The following is a 20,039-nucleotide window of genomic DNA, read 5'->3' as shown; positions in this document are numbered from 1 at the left end:
GTGTATGTGAGAAAGATAAACAATGTCCTTCACCTTGAGGTCCACAACACTTTTGCTAAAGGTCTAAGGATGGCACAAGTGACTAAAGTCCATAGAAATGTTCCATTAATTTCATTTTATCATGGATGAAAGGGATTTTGTTATGTTGCAGCCTGATGCAGTCATCTAGATCTATTTATATTCTCATTAATCTACACTCAGTGCCCCACAATCATAAATTGAAAACAGAACTTTATATATATATATATATATTTTTTTTACAAATGCATTAAAAAAGAAAACCTGAATCATCACACTGACATAAGTACTTAGACCCTTTGCAACAACACTTAAAGTCTTGCTCAGGTTCCTCCATTTTTTTTTTTTTTTTCAGATCTTTGCTGAGATGTTTCTACACTTCACTGGAGTGCACCCATTGTAAATTAAATTGATTTGACATGATTTGGAAAGGCACACACCTCTCTATAGAAGGCCTCACATCTGACATTGCATACGTATCAGAGCAAAACCAAGCCAGGAGGTCAAAGGAGCCACCTGCAGAGCTCAGAGACAGGATTGTTGCAAGACACAAATCTGGAGAGGGATTCAAAAATATTCTGCTGCACTGAAAGTTCTCAAGAGCACAGTGACCTCCATAATCCTCAAATGGAAGGAAATGGAAAGGTTGTTACATCCAGGACTCTTCCAAGAGCTAGTCACCTGGCCAAACTGAGCAATCAGGGGGAGAAGAGCTTTAGTAAGGGAGGTGACCAAGAACCGTAAGGTCACAGATCCTGTGTGGAGACGGGACAGATCTCCAGAAGGACAACCATCACTGCAGCCCTCCAATGACCTGGGCTTTATGGTGGAGTGGCTAGACAGAAGACTAGATGAAAGCCTGCTCAGAGTTTGTAAAAAAAATAAAAAGCCAAGCAAATGTCCATATCCCTGACATTTATGCTAAATGTGTGATGAAAGGCATCTGTTTCATTACCTTTTGGACTGCCCAAACATCGGGATTTTCTGGAAGGAGGTCTTGGACACTGTGTCACATGTTATGTGTGAAAAGCTAACACTATGCTCTAAACTATGTAATCAAGAAATTTTTCATGCAAACAAAGCAATACAGATAAGAAAATGATTGTATATTGTTTGTTAAGGTCAAAACATAGAATAGCCAAAGCATGGAGATCTACCAGTCTGAGAGTATGGCTTTAGCTTGTCAAAACTTTTGCCCTTGAAAAATTAAAGGTAAATATTCTTCTTTTGATAAAATCTGGAGAAAATGTCATTTTTAGTCAGGGAAGAAGCCACGATAGGTCTAGTGCCTTAATTGTATTTTGGTTTATGATATATATTTTTTCAATATTCTCTGTTATTGTTGGTTATTCTACCTTTGCTGACAGGCCAACCTGCCAGGTACTTTAAACTTCTCTAAGCTACAGATGTAATAGTTGTTCTTTTGATGACGGTATCCACTATTTTATTAATTTGATATGTCAATATAGACCCAACTGGCTATAAAATGCTTTATCTGAAGACACAGTGGGGCTTTTGAAGGGCTTGAGTCCACAATCCAGGGACCCTACCTTGGGGATTTATTTAAGCTACATGATAGTTTTTTTGTTTTATGGTGCTATTTTATGCAATCTGCTTGGGCTGCTCGATTTTGGAAAAAAAAAAAAAAAATCACAATCAGGACTATTTTTATGATATTGTGACCACAATTATTAAAGACAATTACACATTAGTACTGCTAAATCTGCATAACATGTTTTTGTCATACTCTAACACTCTTAACAGTCTAAAAAAAACAAGCAGTAAATGAAAATAAATGAATGGAAAAATAAAAATGTACAATAAAGAATAATAGTAATGACAATGAACAAACAAAAAACAACTTCTTTCATCACCGAATATGACAAACAAACAAATAAACTGATATGGTCTACAAGAGCATAACCAGGTATTCAGTGCAGTAATCATTTAGTCTTGATTATCTTAATTTCATCATCATGGGAAGCTAAAATCAGGAATGAAACTGAAATGAAAATGATTGCACAGCACTACAATCTGTGTACCTTATTTGTCCTCCAAATGCTCATCTTAAAAACTGAAATAATTACTGATCTATACCTCACATTCAAAGCCATTGTTGCATTGAAGCTCCTTGGTGCAAGAAGGCCCCAGTCAATTGCCTACATTTGCCTAATAATACAACTTTAAACTTCATATTTTAAATTCCTGTCTTAGAATTTTAAATAAAGATAGTGGCCATTTATCTACTGTCTTGTACCTTTTGTGTTCATTGCAATATGTGTTGTCCATTTAAACGTGGAAAATTATTTTATTATTATATCATATTATGGAAATTACATATATATGATTAATTTAGGGTTTCCTGGAATATCATCCATCACAATATGAACTTGTAACCACAGTGTGTGCTGTAGTATTTGCTGTTGGAATCCAGCCATTGATTAAAGCTGAACTTTGAAAAATCTGCATCTCTGAATATGAGACACTATGATTGTTTTTAGCTACCTGGAAAAGGAAAAATATCCTAGAAATGATTTTTGATCCAAGTGTTAACATTATCATGTAAGTTTAGGACTTCCACACTGACCTATTTGGGGGTCGGAGCAATGTAAATGCAGGTAATTCAGTCATAAAGGTCAAAAGTGAAGATTCATAACAGTTAAGATCTATCCTTACACAAACAGTAGTGCCATTTACATGATGGATTAATAAACAGGAACATTCCCCAGGGCTCAGGAAAGCTCCAGGTCTCTGTTTAATGATGATGTGTGTCTAATTATATCAGCGTTTATTGGGAATCAAACCTTGGAAGTATTGACAGAGGGTGAATTTTGTCTGTCACATAATTTGGGGCCCACATCTTTCATAAAATTAACCTCACAGCAAACCCAGATGAGCCATTTTTGTAGAAAAGAATACATAAATGCACAGAAAGTGTTTGGTATTGGGGCTGGGTTACTTACTTACTTATAAGACTGGGATGATAAATGGAGGGCAAAAATGACCAGTTGGTTTGCCATTACTTTGACAGTTTAAATTAGGTTTCATGGTGGCGTAGTCACCAGTACTGAGAGCCGTTAGGGCCCCCCTACACCAGGCTCAGTGGAGGAAAGTAGTCCCGGCCACTTTGGGGGAAACAACCATATCACAGCGCCACCTACTGTTGGTCCAACCGTTGGGACTGCTCCAACAGAGTGCTGGGGCTCTGTATGAGTGTGAGTCTATCCGACCCTCCACAGAGGGAGGCGGGGGACGCCAGATGTAATCAAATTGCGCATGCGCCTAAACAGAGGGCCCCACTCTAGAAGGACGCCCGCTGTCGGCAAAATCCGGTAGCTGCCGTACCGCGTTGTTTACCCCCCTAGACTCGACATAGAGAAACCAAAGACCCACTGCTGTTTTTAAATGTGGAAAATTGTATTTTTTAGATACACTGACTTAATTGGCCGGGCTGATTTACAGACCAATCAAGACTTTTAATGAGCCGGGCTCCGAGGGATCTCACAATGAGATTATTTATGCTAATCAAGTCGATGTCACTTCCGCCCCTTTTATTTGCGCCATTTTGGATAGGGCAGTTTCTAGGCTGGATGTGTATTGTCTGTCAGTGAGGAGAATAGGGAAAGCTTTACCGGCTGCTAGGCAATAATAGGCAGACTTTAGGCAGTATATTTGACAGAGTGGTCACGCCGAGAGTTATTCCAAACAACAGGGCAAGGATCTGTCCTCAACACTTCAGATATTGGACGTTTTAATTTTCTAATGAGTGGCGGGGGCTCTTTCTGTTCCCGTTTGCCGATCACAGGGAGGAAGATAGCCCCTTTCGGCGAGGGGGAGTTTGGTTTGGAGGATATAAAGACGGCCGGGTGGCTGGTCCAAACGTTACCCGACGGCGCTAACTGTCAACCTGGAAGGATAGCAACGAGACTGTGATATCGGATACAAGTGAAAGTGACTATACATCGCCTCTGTCATCCTGAAGTGACACATTTCACTCAGACGGGAGCGCTGGATGTGAAAGCAGGTAAAGTTGTCTGTCATTAAGCAGGACATAGCCGTCAAATGAGATAGTTTGCTGTTAGCCGTGACTACCTGCGGGGATGTGATGGGTGGTGGTGAAGTACAGCTGAGGTAACTTGGCTGGCAACGTAATGTTTCTGTAATACTGGGGTGTTCAGCGTTACCTCAAATTCAGCGACTTGCCCGGTAGTTCACATTACCAGCGAATAGCATGGATAATAATATAAGTAAATTATCGGCAACATTAGTTGAACTACCCATGTTGTGGGTGCGAGTTAGCTAGCTTAGCATGCTAACTTAGCGCGCTGTGTCCCCATTCTTTGTCAGCGGCAGCAGCTCTATGCCAAAGCTATCGATGTAGATACAGCCAGATGTTGATCAGAGATTAGATTCGCCACAACACACTGATTGCTAGCTCTGTGTAGACCTAAATGAGCTTCAAAGACTGGGTTTCTGATTAAACGTATTCAGTGCCATGAATATTGAAACTGCATGTACATTACTGTACAAAGTGTTTGTTTTGGGGGACACACGACTCAGACTTAAACACAGACAGGTTGCAGACATGCTTTTCATTTAATCTTCATCTTCTGTCAATCAAAGTTTACCTTTGAGTGATCAAAGCAGATTCCATCTGGATTTGATCAACCAGTTGACACAGTGGTGGCGATGCTCTTATACCTCGTTTTTGGACCAAAGGTGGGAGGCCTGTCACCTGTTCAGCGCTAGTGTCAGATTGTATCAGTCATTACTATCAACCACACATTTACACTTCAACACCTACACTGATATGTAGAGGACAATTTTTATACTTCGGATGCCATAGGAAAAGAGTAATAAGAGGCCTTTTCTCCATTTTGCTCATTGCTAGTGAAGAAAACATTTTGAAGCATTACTTTCCAATTAACAAAACCACAGATATGCAAATCTAGGGGACATAGCCAAGTGGGAGCAAGCTGAACTTGCTCATTACTTCTCAAATGAGTAACAGTATAACTAAAATTCACCACATCTCAATAGCTGAAACTGTCTGAAGGCAAGGCATAACTTATAGACATGAAGAACATGAACACTACAGGCAAAACACAAGTTCTTTTTAAGCAAATCATGATTTTATAAATTACAGTACTCTATCATTTTGTAGATTTGACATGTCTATATAGATCTAACTGGCTTTAATATGCTTAATATGAAGACATAGTGGGTCTTTTGAGGGGCTGAGCAAGAAGGTGTAGAGGGATCCCTCCCAAGGATTTCTTTAAGCTATCTCAAAGGGTTAATTATGGCAGAAATCCTAACCAGGACTGTTTTTGATTGAAATTGAGACCGCAGTTATTAAACACAATTTCTTACTGATCATACTACATTACATGTATTTTATTGAACTTTAACTCTCTTAACAGATTAAAAAACAAGCAGTAAATGAAAATGAATAAGTGGAAAAATATAAATCTATGTTAAAAGATTGAACAAACATACAGAACTACTTGGGGTACGGTTCTTTTAACACATGATAAACAAGCATTGCCAGGCATGCAGCGCCATAATCATTTAATCTTGATTATCTTGATTTCATCATAGTGGGAAGCTAAAATCGTGATTGAAATTGAAACACAATTAATTGCACAGCGCTACAATTTGTGCACCTTATTTGCATTCCAAATGCTCATCTTAAATACTGAAATAATTACTGAGCTATACCTCACATTTTAAGCACCTTTGCTGGTGCCTTGAAGCTCCTTGGTACAAGAGGGCCCCAAGCAATCACCTACCTTTGCCTAATTGTTCATCAGCCTATGCTTATATTGGTAAGGTTTTAAAACAGCTAGTGGTTTTTTGACAACCAACCCATGTTGATTCTAATCCTCTCAAACTTTCCCTGTATTCAGATAAGGCTTTCAGGAGACCTGTACATCTAAGGAACAGTGTGAACAACATTATGAAAACAGAACATGGGTTATCATGGTGTCCCAGTGGGGGGATCATGAGGAGATATGTGGTTAAAAGCTGGTAGGCCTCTCATTTTTTCTCTTTTCTCAATACAGGCGAAAAGGAAGCCTGTTTTCTGCCAGCAGCCTCCTATTGCCTTTCCTCCCTCTTCTCTCCCTTCTCTCCCTCCCTTCTCTCCTACTCAGCCTCTCCTTGGCTTTTTTTTTTTCTCTCCCTTTTCTTCCACCACCCCCTCCCCTCTGCGCCTCTCCATCGCCCCCCTTTCTCTCACCCTCTTCCATTTTCTCTCTCCCCCTCCTGCTTCCCTCACCCTCCCTGCCTTCCACTCCTCTAAGCCTGCCTGTCCGACCTCCCCTCCTCCCCCATCCCATCCCCTTCCCCCTCCACTTCCGTCGCTCTCTCCTCCTCTCTCCCCTGTCCTCTCTGTTTTCCTCTCATCTCTCCCCCTCCCTTCTCTCTCCCCTCTCTCGCTCTTCCTCCTCTTCCTCCCAGCTCTCTCACCCACCCACCCACTCCCCCAGCTCACACTCACCCACCCTCTTTGCTGAACTCTGTTGCTCCTTCTGTCCCTCCCCTTCCAACATGCCTCCCTCACTCCTCACCTCCCTTCCTCCCCTCCCCTCCCCTCCCTCCCCTCCTTCTCCACTGCAGACATATTGTAGAGGCTACTGCTGACTCAATAGGAGGCGCCATTCTGTGATGGTATTGCGAGGCAGGGAGAAAAAGGGGGCAGGCAGAGTATAGGGAGGCTTACATAATGGAGTGGCTCTCTAGCGCCATCCATGTGTAATGAGGAGAAGCAGGAAGGAAAGACTGAGGGGAAGTGGGCAAGGGAGTAAGTCCAGCATGTTTCCTTATGGTGGACAGACAGACAGACAGACAGACGAGAAAAAGAGATGGACAGGTGTTTGGATAGAGTCGTCTATGGTTCTCTCAACTCTCCACCAGGCCAGCCACCTTTGGATCCACTCACATGCACAACTCCTGTGTCCTGTTTTGTGTTTCAGGAAGGGAACTAGGCTGTTCACAGGGCTTGCTTGGGACTGAGCTGCCTGTATGTCATCATATATTAGTGACCTTTGACCTCTCCACATGGAGTTCTGATTTGACCAGACTTTTGACCTGCCACTTTTGACTATGGCTATATGATCCGTTGCAATAGCATTGACTTTGTGATTTGCACAGTTTGCATGGAGAATCACTGGGTGACTCACAATACAGTACAATACACAATACCATGAGCTTTCTTATCAAGGCCCATGATGGTGATGATGTCTTGATGCAGAGATTCTGCAGTTATTGAGGCAAGACAACCACATATATACTCAATGACATAAAGAATATGGAGTGCCCTCAAACCTTTTAAGTCCAGAACTGAGGGTTTTTTTTTATTCACTGCAGTTTTAGACACTTTTACCCCTTATCAGTTCACAATAGCTTCTTCTCTGTTGGGCATTACGTCTTCTTTAATCCTGCTGTCAGTGTTTTTGGCCAGGTTACTTCTGTTCACACCCCCCCATTCATGTCATAGATGAAAAAAAAAAGTTAAATAAAATATGTATTAATAAAAGAGGACATGGTGTGTCAAATTGGAAGGGAAAAAATATCAAAAATGTTTTATCAATATTTGGCACAAGTAGTTAAGTAGTTTAATATCTGTCACTAATCAGGATGACAAAATATTGCTGTATTGATATTTTGTCCCAGCAGTAGCAGTAGCTACAGTTGTCAGACCTGTGTTATCACCCCTAACAATAGTCACAGCATCTGATGTTGTCATGCTTACATGTCATATTTGACATTTTGCTGCTTGATAGCAAAAGAAGATCGCAAAGATCTTTTTGTCAGAGAGTCATCTACAGGAAAAATGTATCCAGTATTACTTTGCATGCACAGAGTCTGTTTGCTATATGCTTTGGTGACAGATGCACTTTTCAGTAGGAAGGGGATTTTTGCCAGTATTCAATATGCCAATATTTTTACACTAACTTTAGCTGATACTAATACCCATATATACTCACCTTAATTTGTTGTAAAAAAAACACCAAGTATCTCCTGTGCAGGGAGAGGCTGAGCCAAAAAGAGCTGAGAGAGGAGCAGGGAAGTAGACAGTGTGGTAGTTATTCTATGTCATTTAAAATGTTCAGGGCTAACAGTGGATCATCATGACCCAGCAGGGGTGTCAAACTCAAGGCCAGGAGCCAGTCCAGCCCACAAGATCATATCATGTTTTTATTATGACTGGCCCACCGGTATGAGGTCTGCAGATTTCCCCCATATAAAAATGTAAATTTAAGCTTCATGATTTGAGATATCCTTGTCATAAAAAATTAAAATGTAAAGATAAAAACATATTTGATAACAAATCAGGATTTTGAAAATAATTAAATTTTTGTTATCTTTTCATATTGTCAATTTCATATCTCACAATGATGAAACTTATGATTTTGACTTTTCATCTCATATTTTCACCTTTTAGGTTCATGATTTTAAATTTTAAGTCATAATTTGATTTTATAACCCATTATTCTAAATTTTTTTCACATTTTGACCTTTTCATCTCCTAAATTTGACTTTTAATCCCATATTTTGATTGTTTTGACTCAGTTAAAATTTTAACTTGGATTTTGACCTTTTAAGCTCATGATTTTGAATTTTAGCTCATATTGAAACATGATTGTGACTTTCTATTTCATATATTTGCCTTTTAAAAACATTATTTTGACTTTTAATTTTGTGTTTTGACCTCTTGAACTAATAAGTTTGATTTTTTTGTCTCAGATTCTGAGCCTTTAAATATATCATTTTGATTTTTTTAAATTTCAAAATCATTTATTATCAGAGACCATCGGTTAGACCTAAATTTAGTGTCTGGCCCCTGCTGTGAGTTTGACATCCCTGATCTTGAGTGTTTGGCACCGTAGGCACCCACCTATACCTGATGATACATTTGTATATTTTGCTAATATTTAAGGCTCATATATATTACATATTACTTTTATGTATGTTATTGGTCTCTTTTGTACGAGCCTTATTTTTGTTGGTTAAATTAATCATTTTTAAGAGGCTGTAACAACTGTCGATATGTATGGCTGATAACTTTGCTGTAAACATGGGCAGAAATTCTCTTATTCGCCCATACCAGTATTTTCCTTTTTAAGCAAATGTCTGCCAATATTGATATCAATTAATGATTGGTATCGACAGATCTGAAATTTTCTACTGTATACAACCAATATATCAGCTGTAAATATCTTTCTTTATTGGAAGTAAATATAGGCCATGTACAAATAAGTTTGGAGTATGAGCAGAACCAAAATCCTGTCAGCTAAGGTCATTCTTTGTTTATCATCCTCTTTAAATTGAAAAGCATGTTCTCAGGAATGAAGTGAATGAGTTTGCCTTCAGTTTATTTTTGATGGTCTCATCCCTCTCCTATGCACCTGTCAAATGAAATAGATGTATTTTTGTTAAGTTTTGTGACTTTTGGATACTGACATCAGAGACTATATCTTTCCAAAACAAATACTGGAAAAGTGTTGGAATTAATGACAGTCCTACAGACAGCTTTCTCTTTGTCACAGGTATTGTCCATGCCTTAGTATAGGGATGAGAAGCTCAAACACAACTTGCATGATCAGATCTTTGTGTACCACTTGACAACATAAAGATTTGTTGATTGAAGGTAAATCATCCTCACTCTTGTAAGAGGCTTCTTTATCAGATTCAGCATACAGGTAAATATAGTTGTGGACATGGATTTACTTCCATGTCAATAACAGCTGCGACACAGTAGTCATTTTATAAAGTTTATTAAAAATTAGCTTTTCTCAAATCTCTCCACCCATCTGTATGTTTGTTTTACATCAGCATTTGTCACCTGAAAGTCTTACATTAACCCTACCTTTGCTGGAGCATTGCTGTGCATGTTCCTGCCACCTGTTCATAAATGGAATAGTGTCAAAGGTAGCACATCTGGAATCTGTTATGGCTGCCTCATGCATAAAGTCTAAAACTCCACAGCGTACCTGTTTTATTATAGTGAGGTCTAAAAGGTTTAATGCAATCATGTTGGGAAGTGCAGGTGTAAATTAGTAGTGGAGTTCAGCGGCCTCAGTTTTGGGTTTATTGTTGCACTGTGTTCAAAAGGATAACAACCAACAGAGCTCCAGCAGTACAACGCTAGGTTACAAAGTTGAGCCAGGGCATGCTTGGCTTTTTACCACCAAGTAATATTTAAATTAACTGAAATATTTCTCTGACTGAAGTTCATTAACTTTTTTTGTAATTGTCTGAGTGGACGGATAAAACTGTCCCTCCCAGCGTAGCTCCCTGTTTGCTGTTTCAACAAATGGCTGGTTTTGTCTGCATCCTTGCTAAGAGAGTGCACTTAGACGAGATGAATTGAGGAATAACTTCATCCCTTTTAGTCTCATATCTCTCTCCACAGATGTGACAATTACTACTTGTCAAATCCATTGTGACGGCTGAATAAAGCCATAATGAACTGCCAGACATCTTTGTCTTAGTGCCAAAAAAGCTATTACTTAAAAAAAAAAAAACAGATCAAGCTATCAGTGTAGTGTTTTTTCTTCTGAAAGTGGTTGATCAAGGTATCCCTTTATGGTGTCAAAGGAAGTCCACACAGAGAATAACAGCTGTCGTGATGGGGGCATCCTCACTGTTGATCAATTACAAGCTGTAAACAGTTATGCCAAGCACATGCTGCATGCCTAAGCAGTGTCCCCAGCTTTATGGTACGCTCATCTCATTTTATAGTAACACAAACAACAAATTACCAGGATAAACATCAGCTCATTTTCATGTTTTTTTTTCTTAAAGGCTGAGAAAGCAACTGTGGTGCTTTCTTTCACCTCAGCAATGAGTTGCATGTATGATATCTGGCATGCTTGTATGTAGAAAGCTGTACATTTGGATGGATTAAATTTTGTTTCAGTAAATCATCAAAAGACTCTTAAATACTATCATCCTCAACTAAATTTGTCCAGTTGAAAGATTTTAAAATGGCACACACTGATGTTTTTTTTTTTAATCATTTATGTTAGATGCGTGCATGATTTTTTTTTATGTGAGGGGAGTGAAGTACAGAAAACTATTCATTCCTGCCCTGTGAATCAGTTAACAGACACCTGTCCAAATACACCCTGCTCTTGTTGTTACTCCTGTTGATAACAGGCTTTATGTGTCTCTCTTTTCAATCCAGGTGGGCAGAATGTTCCAGCTCCCTGTCAATAACCTGGGCAGTCTGCGGAAAGCAAGAAAAAATGTTAAAAAGGTCCTTGGAGATATTGGTTTGGAGTTCTGCAGAGATCACTTAGAGGTGAGCGTATTTTTTCTTGATATGTTTTCATTAAAATCTGTAGTGTATGCATTATCATGAGTCTCCTCCTAATAGTGCATTATATTCTGAAAGTTATAATCCCAGCTTCATTTTCACGTCTTGATGTTTAGGAATAATTCTTGTTCAGAGTATGTGGTGCCCTACTGTATATGGAAAATGTGAAGGGTTGATTAAAGTAATGTTTAGGGAATGGATTAGCTCTTTTATTGGCTTGCTTTGAGAAGTGATAGTCCAACAGTAAGGAGTCTCCAGCTGCTGCATAAATGTAGGGAATCTATGATGATAGTCTATAAACTGGGCGTGTTATAACAAGCACAGCATGATGTATCCACCTATATTAGGTACTTACTGACCAAAAATACTCAAAACTTATGGTTGTAGGAGCTCCTTTTTAAGGAACTAAAGAGTTTCTGTAGCCCACTGTTGTCTCTTCCCCAGGGTCTAAAATCCTGTGAAGATTATGCAAATCGGGCATCCTGATAAAGCCAGGTTTGAGGAAGATGGAGCAAATTAATATGATTATGTACTATCATGACATTCATTGATAAAGATTTAGAAACAAAGGATTTAATACTAATTGTCAGATTTTGTGGCTGGATTTGCAAGTAGATTTTAGTTTTAATTATAATTCAATTTATTGTGATTTACACCTTTGTTTATATAGACATTGTTTTTATTGTTTAGGACAGACATAGTCTCTATAATCTATTACAAGTAATTATAATCTTGTCAGATGTCTGTTTAGGTTTTTAGTCACCCAGATTATCCAAAGCTTGATATTAACAGGGCAACTGGATGTCGTTAAGGTTGTTGAGTACATTTTTTCTCCTCTGAAAGGCTTAAGTTCAGCTGACAGTGGACAGAGACAATTGATTGTCAGCTATTAGAATACTAAAGATCTGGATCTGAGAGTCATCTGCCCTGCGCTCTGCAGTCTCACCCTCCTTAGATCTTGGGCCTTTGGAAAGTACTATCCTCTGAGTAGGGGCTCTTCAAGAAGTTCATTTTCAACCAGGGATGCACAAATTTATTAGCATGATATGAGTGTGGACAGAACCTAAACTGTCCTAAACTGCAAAGTGTGTTTTAAAGAATGAAGTTTGCTTCTTTATTCAGTCTTTAACTTTAAAGTGGTTTTTAAAGACTAAAGTTTTAAATCTGAACTGCTATTATACATCTGTATTGATGTGGTATCGGCTAAAATTAATTTGTAAATAACTGCATATCAGCAAAAATCCAATGTTGTGCATCCCTATTTTCTATCACAGAACTAAATTTCAACCCTGGTTCATCCAGCCAAAAAGAACAGAGCGCTCCTAAGGGTCCCAGTTCTGGGGAAAGTTCCTACAGTCAAAAAGCCCCCACTGGCTTGTCATTTTGTGCAGATGGTCCTACTTAGATTGAAAAGAAGAAACATTCATTGAAGATATCAGGTTTTTGACTGTCTTGAAGAGTGCTACCCTGCTAAATGTCACACGTTCTAATGTTTGCCTATTGACTTTTAAAAATCAGTTATTCTTTTAATGCATGTACGAGTATACAGCAACAATCCATCCATAATGTCATATTTCCCAATTATCAGTGAAAGAAAAAAGAAAAAAATCATCTGCTTTTGCACTTTCTGTGCTCATCCCATCAGCTTTTTTGATTCAAGCCAGAAAACAGATGCAAAATCCATTGCTCACTTTTAGCCTGAAACCTTTTTTTTGATTTAATCGAAAAGTGTGCCAAATAGCAGTACACATATATGTATTTATCCTGAACTGTTCAGCATAAAAACTGTCCATTTGTTACGCTTCTGCCTCAGTTTGTGAAGCCCTATGACCCAAATAGCTTCCAGCAAAATAATTGCATTTTGGTTTGCATATGTGCATCACGTACTTGTGTTTGCAAGTTCTGCCTAAATTTGTCAGTACACGGTCAAGCTGCATGCTAGTCCATGCAGGCTAACCTCATGCAGTGTCTCTGAATGGTACACAAGAAGCAGAGAGGATCCTCGAGAGCTGGAGGGTCCTCTCATGGCATTTAGATCTACAGTATGGATGCATCAGGGTTGCAGCAACCTGTCACTGCAGATTCCAGTCCAAGCCGGAGCAAAAATGAAACAAAGAAAATACAGGACTGGCATTATATTGTGCACAGAGAACATTAAAAGGGGATTTTAACTGCAGTTGTTCAGGTGTTTTTAACAGATCAGCCTTATAGTGAAGTCTAACCGGTATTTTTTCAAACAAAACACAACTTCACATTTTATTTGGAATGCTGAAACTTATTCCCAACACCATCATGCTTTACTATGAAATGCACTGTTAGACCCTTAAGGTTCATCGCCAAAGCAATCTTAAGCTAGAATTTTGGAACTACAGAGAATACAAATACAGTATATGACAATGTTTCAAAGTCTATTCTCCTTAATTGATTGCAATTTTTGTTGCATCTTCATGTAATTATCTTTATTTCCTTCTTGTTTAGGACTACAAAGACTATACTCCTCCAGAGGTGTACATAAAGCACACTACCTGGGAAGATGTGTGCATGTGGGAACCTTCACATACCAAAGTCCAGGTGTGTAACACATTCATATTCACACTCCAATATAAATTCTCTCTTATTTTTGGAACAGCTATATTTGAATTCATAGTATTTTCCACAACAACGATGTACAGTAATCCCAAACAACTTGTAAAGCCTATGTTTTTTCTGTCTCTATGTCTCCAGGACTATAGATCAAAACCTTTCTGCTGCACTGGCTGCCTCTTTTCCTCCAAGTACTTCTCTGCATACAAGAGCCACTTCCGCAATGTCCACAGCGAAGACTTTGAGAACAACATCCTGCTCAACTGCCCCTATTGCACTTACAATGGCAACAAAAAGACTCTGGAAACCCACATCAAACTATTCCACATGCCAAACAATGCTGTGCGGCAAGGCGCTGGTGGAATGGTGGCGGGAGCAGGAGGGATGATGATGAAGGATGGGTTGCTAAAGAGGACTGGGGACAGCGTGGAACAGGCCGTATACTATTGTAAGAAGTGCACCTACAGGGACCCTTTGTACAATGTAGTCCGAAAGCACATCTACAGGGAACACTTCCAGCAAGTGGCTCAGCCCTACATTGTAAAACCAGGAGACAAGTCAAATACTCAGAATGGCGGCACAGCAGGGGCTACAGGGAATACAGAGAGTAATAAAACAAACAATGTTAACACTAACCAGATTCACTGCAAGAAGTGTCTGTTTGTTCCACGGACCTATGAAGCTCTTGTTCAACATGTCATAGAGGACCACGAGAGGATTGGCTACCAGGTAACAGCCATGATCGGACACACCAGTGTGATTGTCCCTCGTCCCAAACCTGTTATCATGATCCCCCCGAAAACCCAAGGTGACAAAACCATCATTGGGATGGGCCCTAAAGGTGCCGTAATGGCCACTACCAGGACTCCTGGCCCACAGCAGCTGGGTCGTCTTGTCATCCCATCTAAGACAGGCTTCAACTCAAGTCTTTTATCTGGGCTGAAACATGATGCTGTTAGACTGAAACCTGGGACCACCCAGCCATTTTCTCTTGGCAGCCAGCAAGTGAGGGTAACTTTACCAGGCAATGCCCAGGTTTCCATGCCCCAGCAGTCACATGCTGCCAAGCAGCTTATTCCTGGTGGCAACCTGCGGAGCCAAGTTGTGGTCAGTGCCTCTTCCTCTCTCAAATCCAACCCCTTGGGTTCACGTGTCCAGGCAGCAGCTACTACTGTAGCTTCTGTCACTGCTAAAAAAGGTGGCTCCTCAGTCCTTGGCACGTCTTATACCCAGAAGTGGAAAATCTGCACTATCTGCAATGAGCTCTTTCCAGAAAATGTGTATAGTTCTCATTTTGAGAAAGAGCACAAAGCAGAGAAGGTGCCAGCTGTAGCAAACTACATCATGAAGATCCACAACTTCACCAGCAAGTGTCTCTACTGCAACCGCTATCTCCCAAGTGACACGTTATTAAACCACATGTTGATTCATGGCTTGTCTTGCCCACACTGCCGTGCAACTTTCAATGACGTTGAGAAGATGGTGGCTCACATGCGTTTGTCCCACCCAGACGAGAGCGTTGGCCCACGCACAGATTCTCCCTTGACCTTTGACCTCACTTTGCAGCAGGGTAGCCCCAAAAATGTTCAGTTGATTGTTACTACCTACAACATGAAAGATGCCCCAGAGGAATCTGTGGCATTTCACGCTCAAAACAACACCACCACCTCTGTCCCATCAGCCTTGTCTGCCTCTCTTATATCAGGAAAGAGGTTAATGCCTCAACATCCGCCCAAAACGCCTTTAGCAACCGCTGACAGTGCACCAACAAAGAGTATCACTCAGGCATCTGTGCCCTACAAGAGGGATGTAGGCAAGACACTTTGTCCTCTTTGTTTTTCAATTCTTAAAGGCCCAATCTCAGACTCACTGGCCCACCACCTGAGAGATAGGCACCAGGTGATTCAAACAGTCCACCCTGTGGAAAAGAAACTGACCTACAAGTGTATTCACTGCTTGGGGGTTTATACGAGCAACATGACTGCCTCCACCATCACACTACACTTGGTGCACTGTCGAGGTGTTGGGAAATCCCAGAATGGACAGGAAAGCCGGGCAGCTCATTCTTCTCGTGTCAGCCAGAACCAGAACATCTCACTCAAACGGGCCAACTTTGAAAGCTCTGACTCCACTGCGCCAAAACGAAAGAGGCGCGGGCCCCCTGGGGAAAAGGCCCACCCACGGGATTACAACGGTCTTTGTACATTTTCAGAGAACTCTGATGAACCTGTAACTTTGGCTCTTGATCCCAAAGGACATGAAAATGAGTCTTATGAAGCTAGAAAGGCATTTCTCACACAGTATTTCAATCAAGCACCATACCCCACACAACGGGAGGTAGAGAAGCTTGCAGCAAGTCTCTGGCTATGGAAGTCAGACATCTCTAGCCACTTTGTAAACAAAAGGAGGAAGTGTGTACAGGAATGTGAAACTCAAGATGCTAATGTGTTGCTTGGTTTCAGTATGCATGAGCTCAGCAAAGTAAGACATGAGCTAGCATTTGCTATGGACGGCACGTTTGAGGGCAGACAAAGCAAGAGGCGTACATCTAGGACACGTATTGGGTTGTCAGAGCAGGCTCTACAAAGACACAAAGAGCTTGTTGCTGCTAATGGTGGTGTTGCCCCACTAAGAAAAGGGCAGCCAATTGTGGAAGGCACTAACGTACCCCCATCTGCCCTTAAACCCAACAATGCCAGCAGAGACCAACCGAAGACAATCAGCAGCACCTTACCACAGAAAATGCCTCTAGACCTTTCTGAGCCCATCGCCATTGACTCTGACAGTGATGAGGAAGAGCAGCAGAGGGATAACAAGGAAGAAGACGGAGAGGTACATCTCCATGGTAACCAACAGCTTACTGGAGCTAAAGAAAGAACTGAGCCAAGGACAGGGGCTAAGATTGTTTCAGATCTTGATGATTTGTCAGATGATGATGAGGACGATGATGATGATGATGATGAAGATGATGACGATGATGATGACGACGATGATGAAGGGGTGCACGTTGAGAATGGATTTGGGCCTACGATGGGCTCAGGAAGAGTGGATGCTAAAGGAAGAGACACTCTACCCATCATAATTCCCAAGTTTGTTCCATCATCTGCAAGAGGCGGGGGGGACAGGGCCCAGCTTGGCAAACAGCAGGTTTGACTGCTAAAATCACAAAGACTCAGAGAGACACTTTAGTTTTGATTCACGCCAACAAATCTGCCTCGCTTGAACTGAAGGACAGTGCCTGGTGACACTGGGTATTTGTGAAATAAAACGAGAGACCACAACTTGAGTCACCTTAAAAAAGCCATCAAATGACATTTATGGGTAGGACTCAACAAGCGGCCAAGATTAATTAATGTAAAGATTTGTAAACAAAGTTTTAATGTGTTTCCTCCAGGGTGAGGGGGGTGCAAAGAAAAAAAGTGAAGTTACACCAAACAAATAGAAAGTTTTTTGCCTTCTATATTCTTTATTACATTGAGATAAGGAGTTGTTATTGTTGATTTAGCCACTGAACTTGTAAGAGTGGCTGAAAATATTCATTAATTGTGAGGTAAAGCTTTTGAGCTGGCCTAATAATCCATCATTTTTCCTTCTACTAAGATGGGTAATGTAAATTTGTACAGTCTTTTAGATGTGTTTGGACACATGTTGCCGTACATGTACCCTTAAATATTTGCTATTACCTGTGTGTAAGGTAGCCTCACACATTCTACATTGGTATGCTTAATGCTAGGTGTTGCTTTGGTGGCTGGTATTTTCCTTTAAGTTTATTTTTTAACAAGAAACCTAGAAGTTTTTTGCAAAATAATATATCTATATATAAATCAAATAATAGATCTTTTTTTTGCTCTTATCTTGATTGGATTTTATTATTTCTTTTTTAAGTTTTTGGTTCTGACCGAATACTGGCACTGAATTTTCCTCTTTCCCTTACAGTGTTAAGGACCGTTTCATCATCTTTTGCAGCCTTATGCTCACTAGCCTTGACTTGACTCTTCTTGCTCTCTGTTTTCAGTTCAGATAGTTCTTTTCCGCTCAAAGTTGGATGTCACTATCGTGACTTCAGCTATAACGTTGAAGCCTTCTTTTCCCAGAAAACAGCTGTATTCATTATATGTTCTATGAATTGTGCATATTTGTTTTGTTTTCATTTTTCACTTAAGCATTTATGAACAATAAAGTGCTGTAATTGTGCTTCTCACTTAACCTATGGCCATGCCAATTTGTTTGTTAGTAGCAACCAAAGATTGTGCTGAAAGAGGATTTTTAATACTTCTTATATTTTGAATCTGCAATTTTCTGAGCTTTATGTGTACAATATTTCTTAGAACATCAGTTGGTTCTTGGCTGAAAATGTGACTAACAGGTCAACTCTCTAAAAGTGAAAGATTATAGAAACTAAACATTTCCCAAGTTGTTAGCAGCCTTGCAGAAATGTTGGTTCTGGTTTACTAGTACAGCTAGATGACAGGTAGTCATCTAACGACTCAAAGTGCTGCAGGTCACACCAACCCATTCATATGCTTTCACTCCACATGCATACACTGATGGCAGAGGTTTTTATGAAGAATTGGTCATTGGTATTAGCTAATCCAATTCATTCCCATCCATACCCATTTACATGCCACAGACGAATCAGTGGGAGCAAATTGGGGTTAAGTGTCTTGCCCAAGGACACATCATGTAACTGCAGGAGCTGGGGATTGAATCCACAACTTTCCAACTCTACCTACTGAGCCACACTTGCACCTAGATTGTAGGCCTGATCTGATAAGAAAATACCAAGAATTAGTCTTCCTGATGCACATTTCTGGTGCTGACTACCAGATCCAAATTTTAACTGTTGAGCCAGCTATCGGAGATCCCTATCAATAACATATATCATACAATTCCCCACACTCAAAGGCAGACCGTCTGTCTAGATACAGCAAAGCCAGCTCAGCTAACTGGGCTAATTTTCTTGATGTTACCACTATCGTACCTCAGGTTCTTCTTTGGTTTATTTTTTTAAGGGGACAAGACCACTAGCATCACACAGCGTTTATGTTGTAGCCATGATCAAATCTCCCTGCCCCACCTTCCTGACAACTTGCGCAGTCATGACAACAGCATGCAATGATTGGATGGGACTACACTTATGGTTGCCAGTCTGCCAGCCAAGACAGGGCAATATTTTTTGGTGTCTGAAATATTGTAAAAGACAAAAGTGCAGTCTGATCTGGCTTTGGTGAAGAGGCCATGGACTACTTCTTGGTGGGGGTTATGGTTTTTAACTTCAAATCTGCCTAAGCTTGGCAGTTTTTTCACTGCATACATGGTTATGTTGGGAGGAACAATTTGTTCTAAAGTGTGAACCAGAGGTTCATAAGGTATGCACCAACTGCTGGATTCAGAAGGGCAGAGAAACAAGAGGCATCAAAAATGCTCACAGTACAACCTGACTCCCCCACCAAACTTAACATTTCTCTGAAAGTAAAGCAAAGATTTGGCCCTGAAATACAATGCAGTTTCATTTTAAATTTTATTCACACATTGTATAGGTACACTGGACTAGCATTAGCTCATTTTAGTTTAACTTCACTATACTATAGTATACCGTAAATTCCCTCTGAACTCATCTTGTACTTAAAACTACAGATTTCAAGCTATAAAAAGTGTTTGATCATGTATGGTTCTTTACATTGGCCAGAAAAATATGTCCCATTTCTGTTTCCTTTTAATTTCTTTTATATGGTACAGTCAGTCGTTGACTGATTTTCTAAGTAAAAATCAATGCAAGATGGTATTTTTACAGTTGTGTGAGAAGGTAAAGCATGCACTCTTCAGGTATGAAAATGATCCGTTCCTTCAAGTTAATTGAATCTTATTTTAGGAACAGATAAAATTAGCAGATTGAATTTTTAATTTACTATTCAGGTGTGAAATATCGTGAGGTATCCACATCCATCAGCACATTTTAATGAGATTTAACGTCCCCTTGCAATTTGAGAATACAGTCGCAAATATCTTGGGATGGGACAGTTACCAGTTCATCATAGCTTTTGAATTCTCCAACCCAGCTAAGAGAATACACAACTACGTTTTATACCTTACCAGCTAAAAGTTAAAGCAA

The 20,039-nt window shown here is 40.1% G+C and overlaps 1 protein-coding gene across 1 annotated transcript; it reads left to right on the top strand.

Moving 5' to 3' along the window:
* The first annotated feature begins 3,597 nt into the window (after positions 1–3,597).
* adnpb (activity-dependent neuroprotector homeobox b) lies at positions 3,598–18,133 on the top strand. Its single transcript, XM_041799952.1, has 4 exons — positions 3,598–4,042; positions 11,213–11,329; positions 13,823–13,915; positions 14,069–18,133. Exons 2-4 carry the CDS (start codon positions 11,222–11,224, stop codon positions 17,078–17,080), a joined length of 3,213 nt encoding a protein of 1,070 aa, XP_041655886.1. The 5' UTR covers positions 3,598–4,042; positions 11,213–11,221; the 3' UTR covers positions 17,081–18,133.
* Positions 18,134–20,039: the final 1,906 nt, after the last annotated feature.

Source organism: Cheilinus undulatus, linkage group 11 (assembly GCF_018320785.1).
Source record: "Cheilinus undulatus linkage group 11, ASM1832078v1, whole genome shotgun sequence".
Taxonomy (NCBI): domain Eukaryota; kingdom Metazoa; phylum Chordata; class Actinopteri; order Labriformes; family Labridae; genus Cheilinus; species Cheilinus undulatus.
This window is presented reverse-complemented; position numbering and strand designations above follow the sequence as displayed.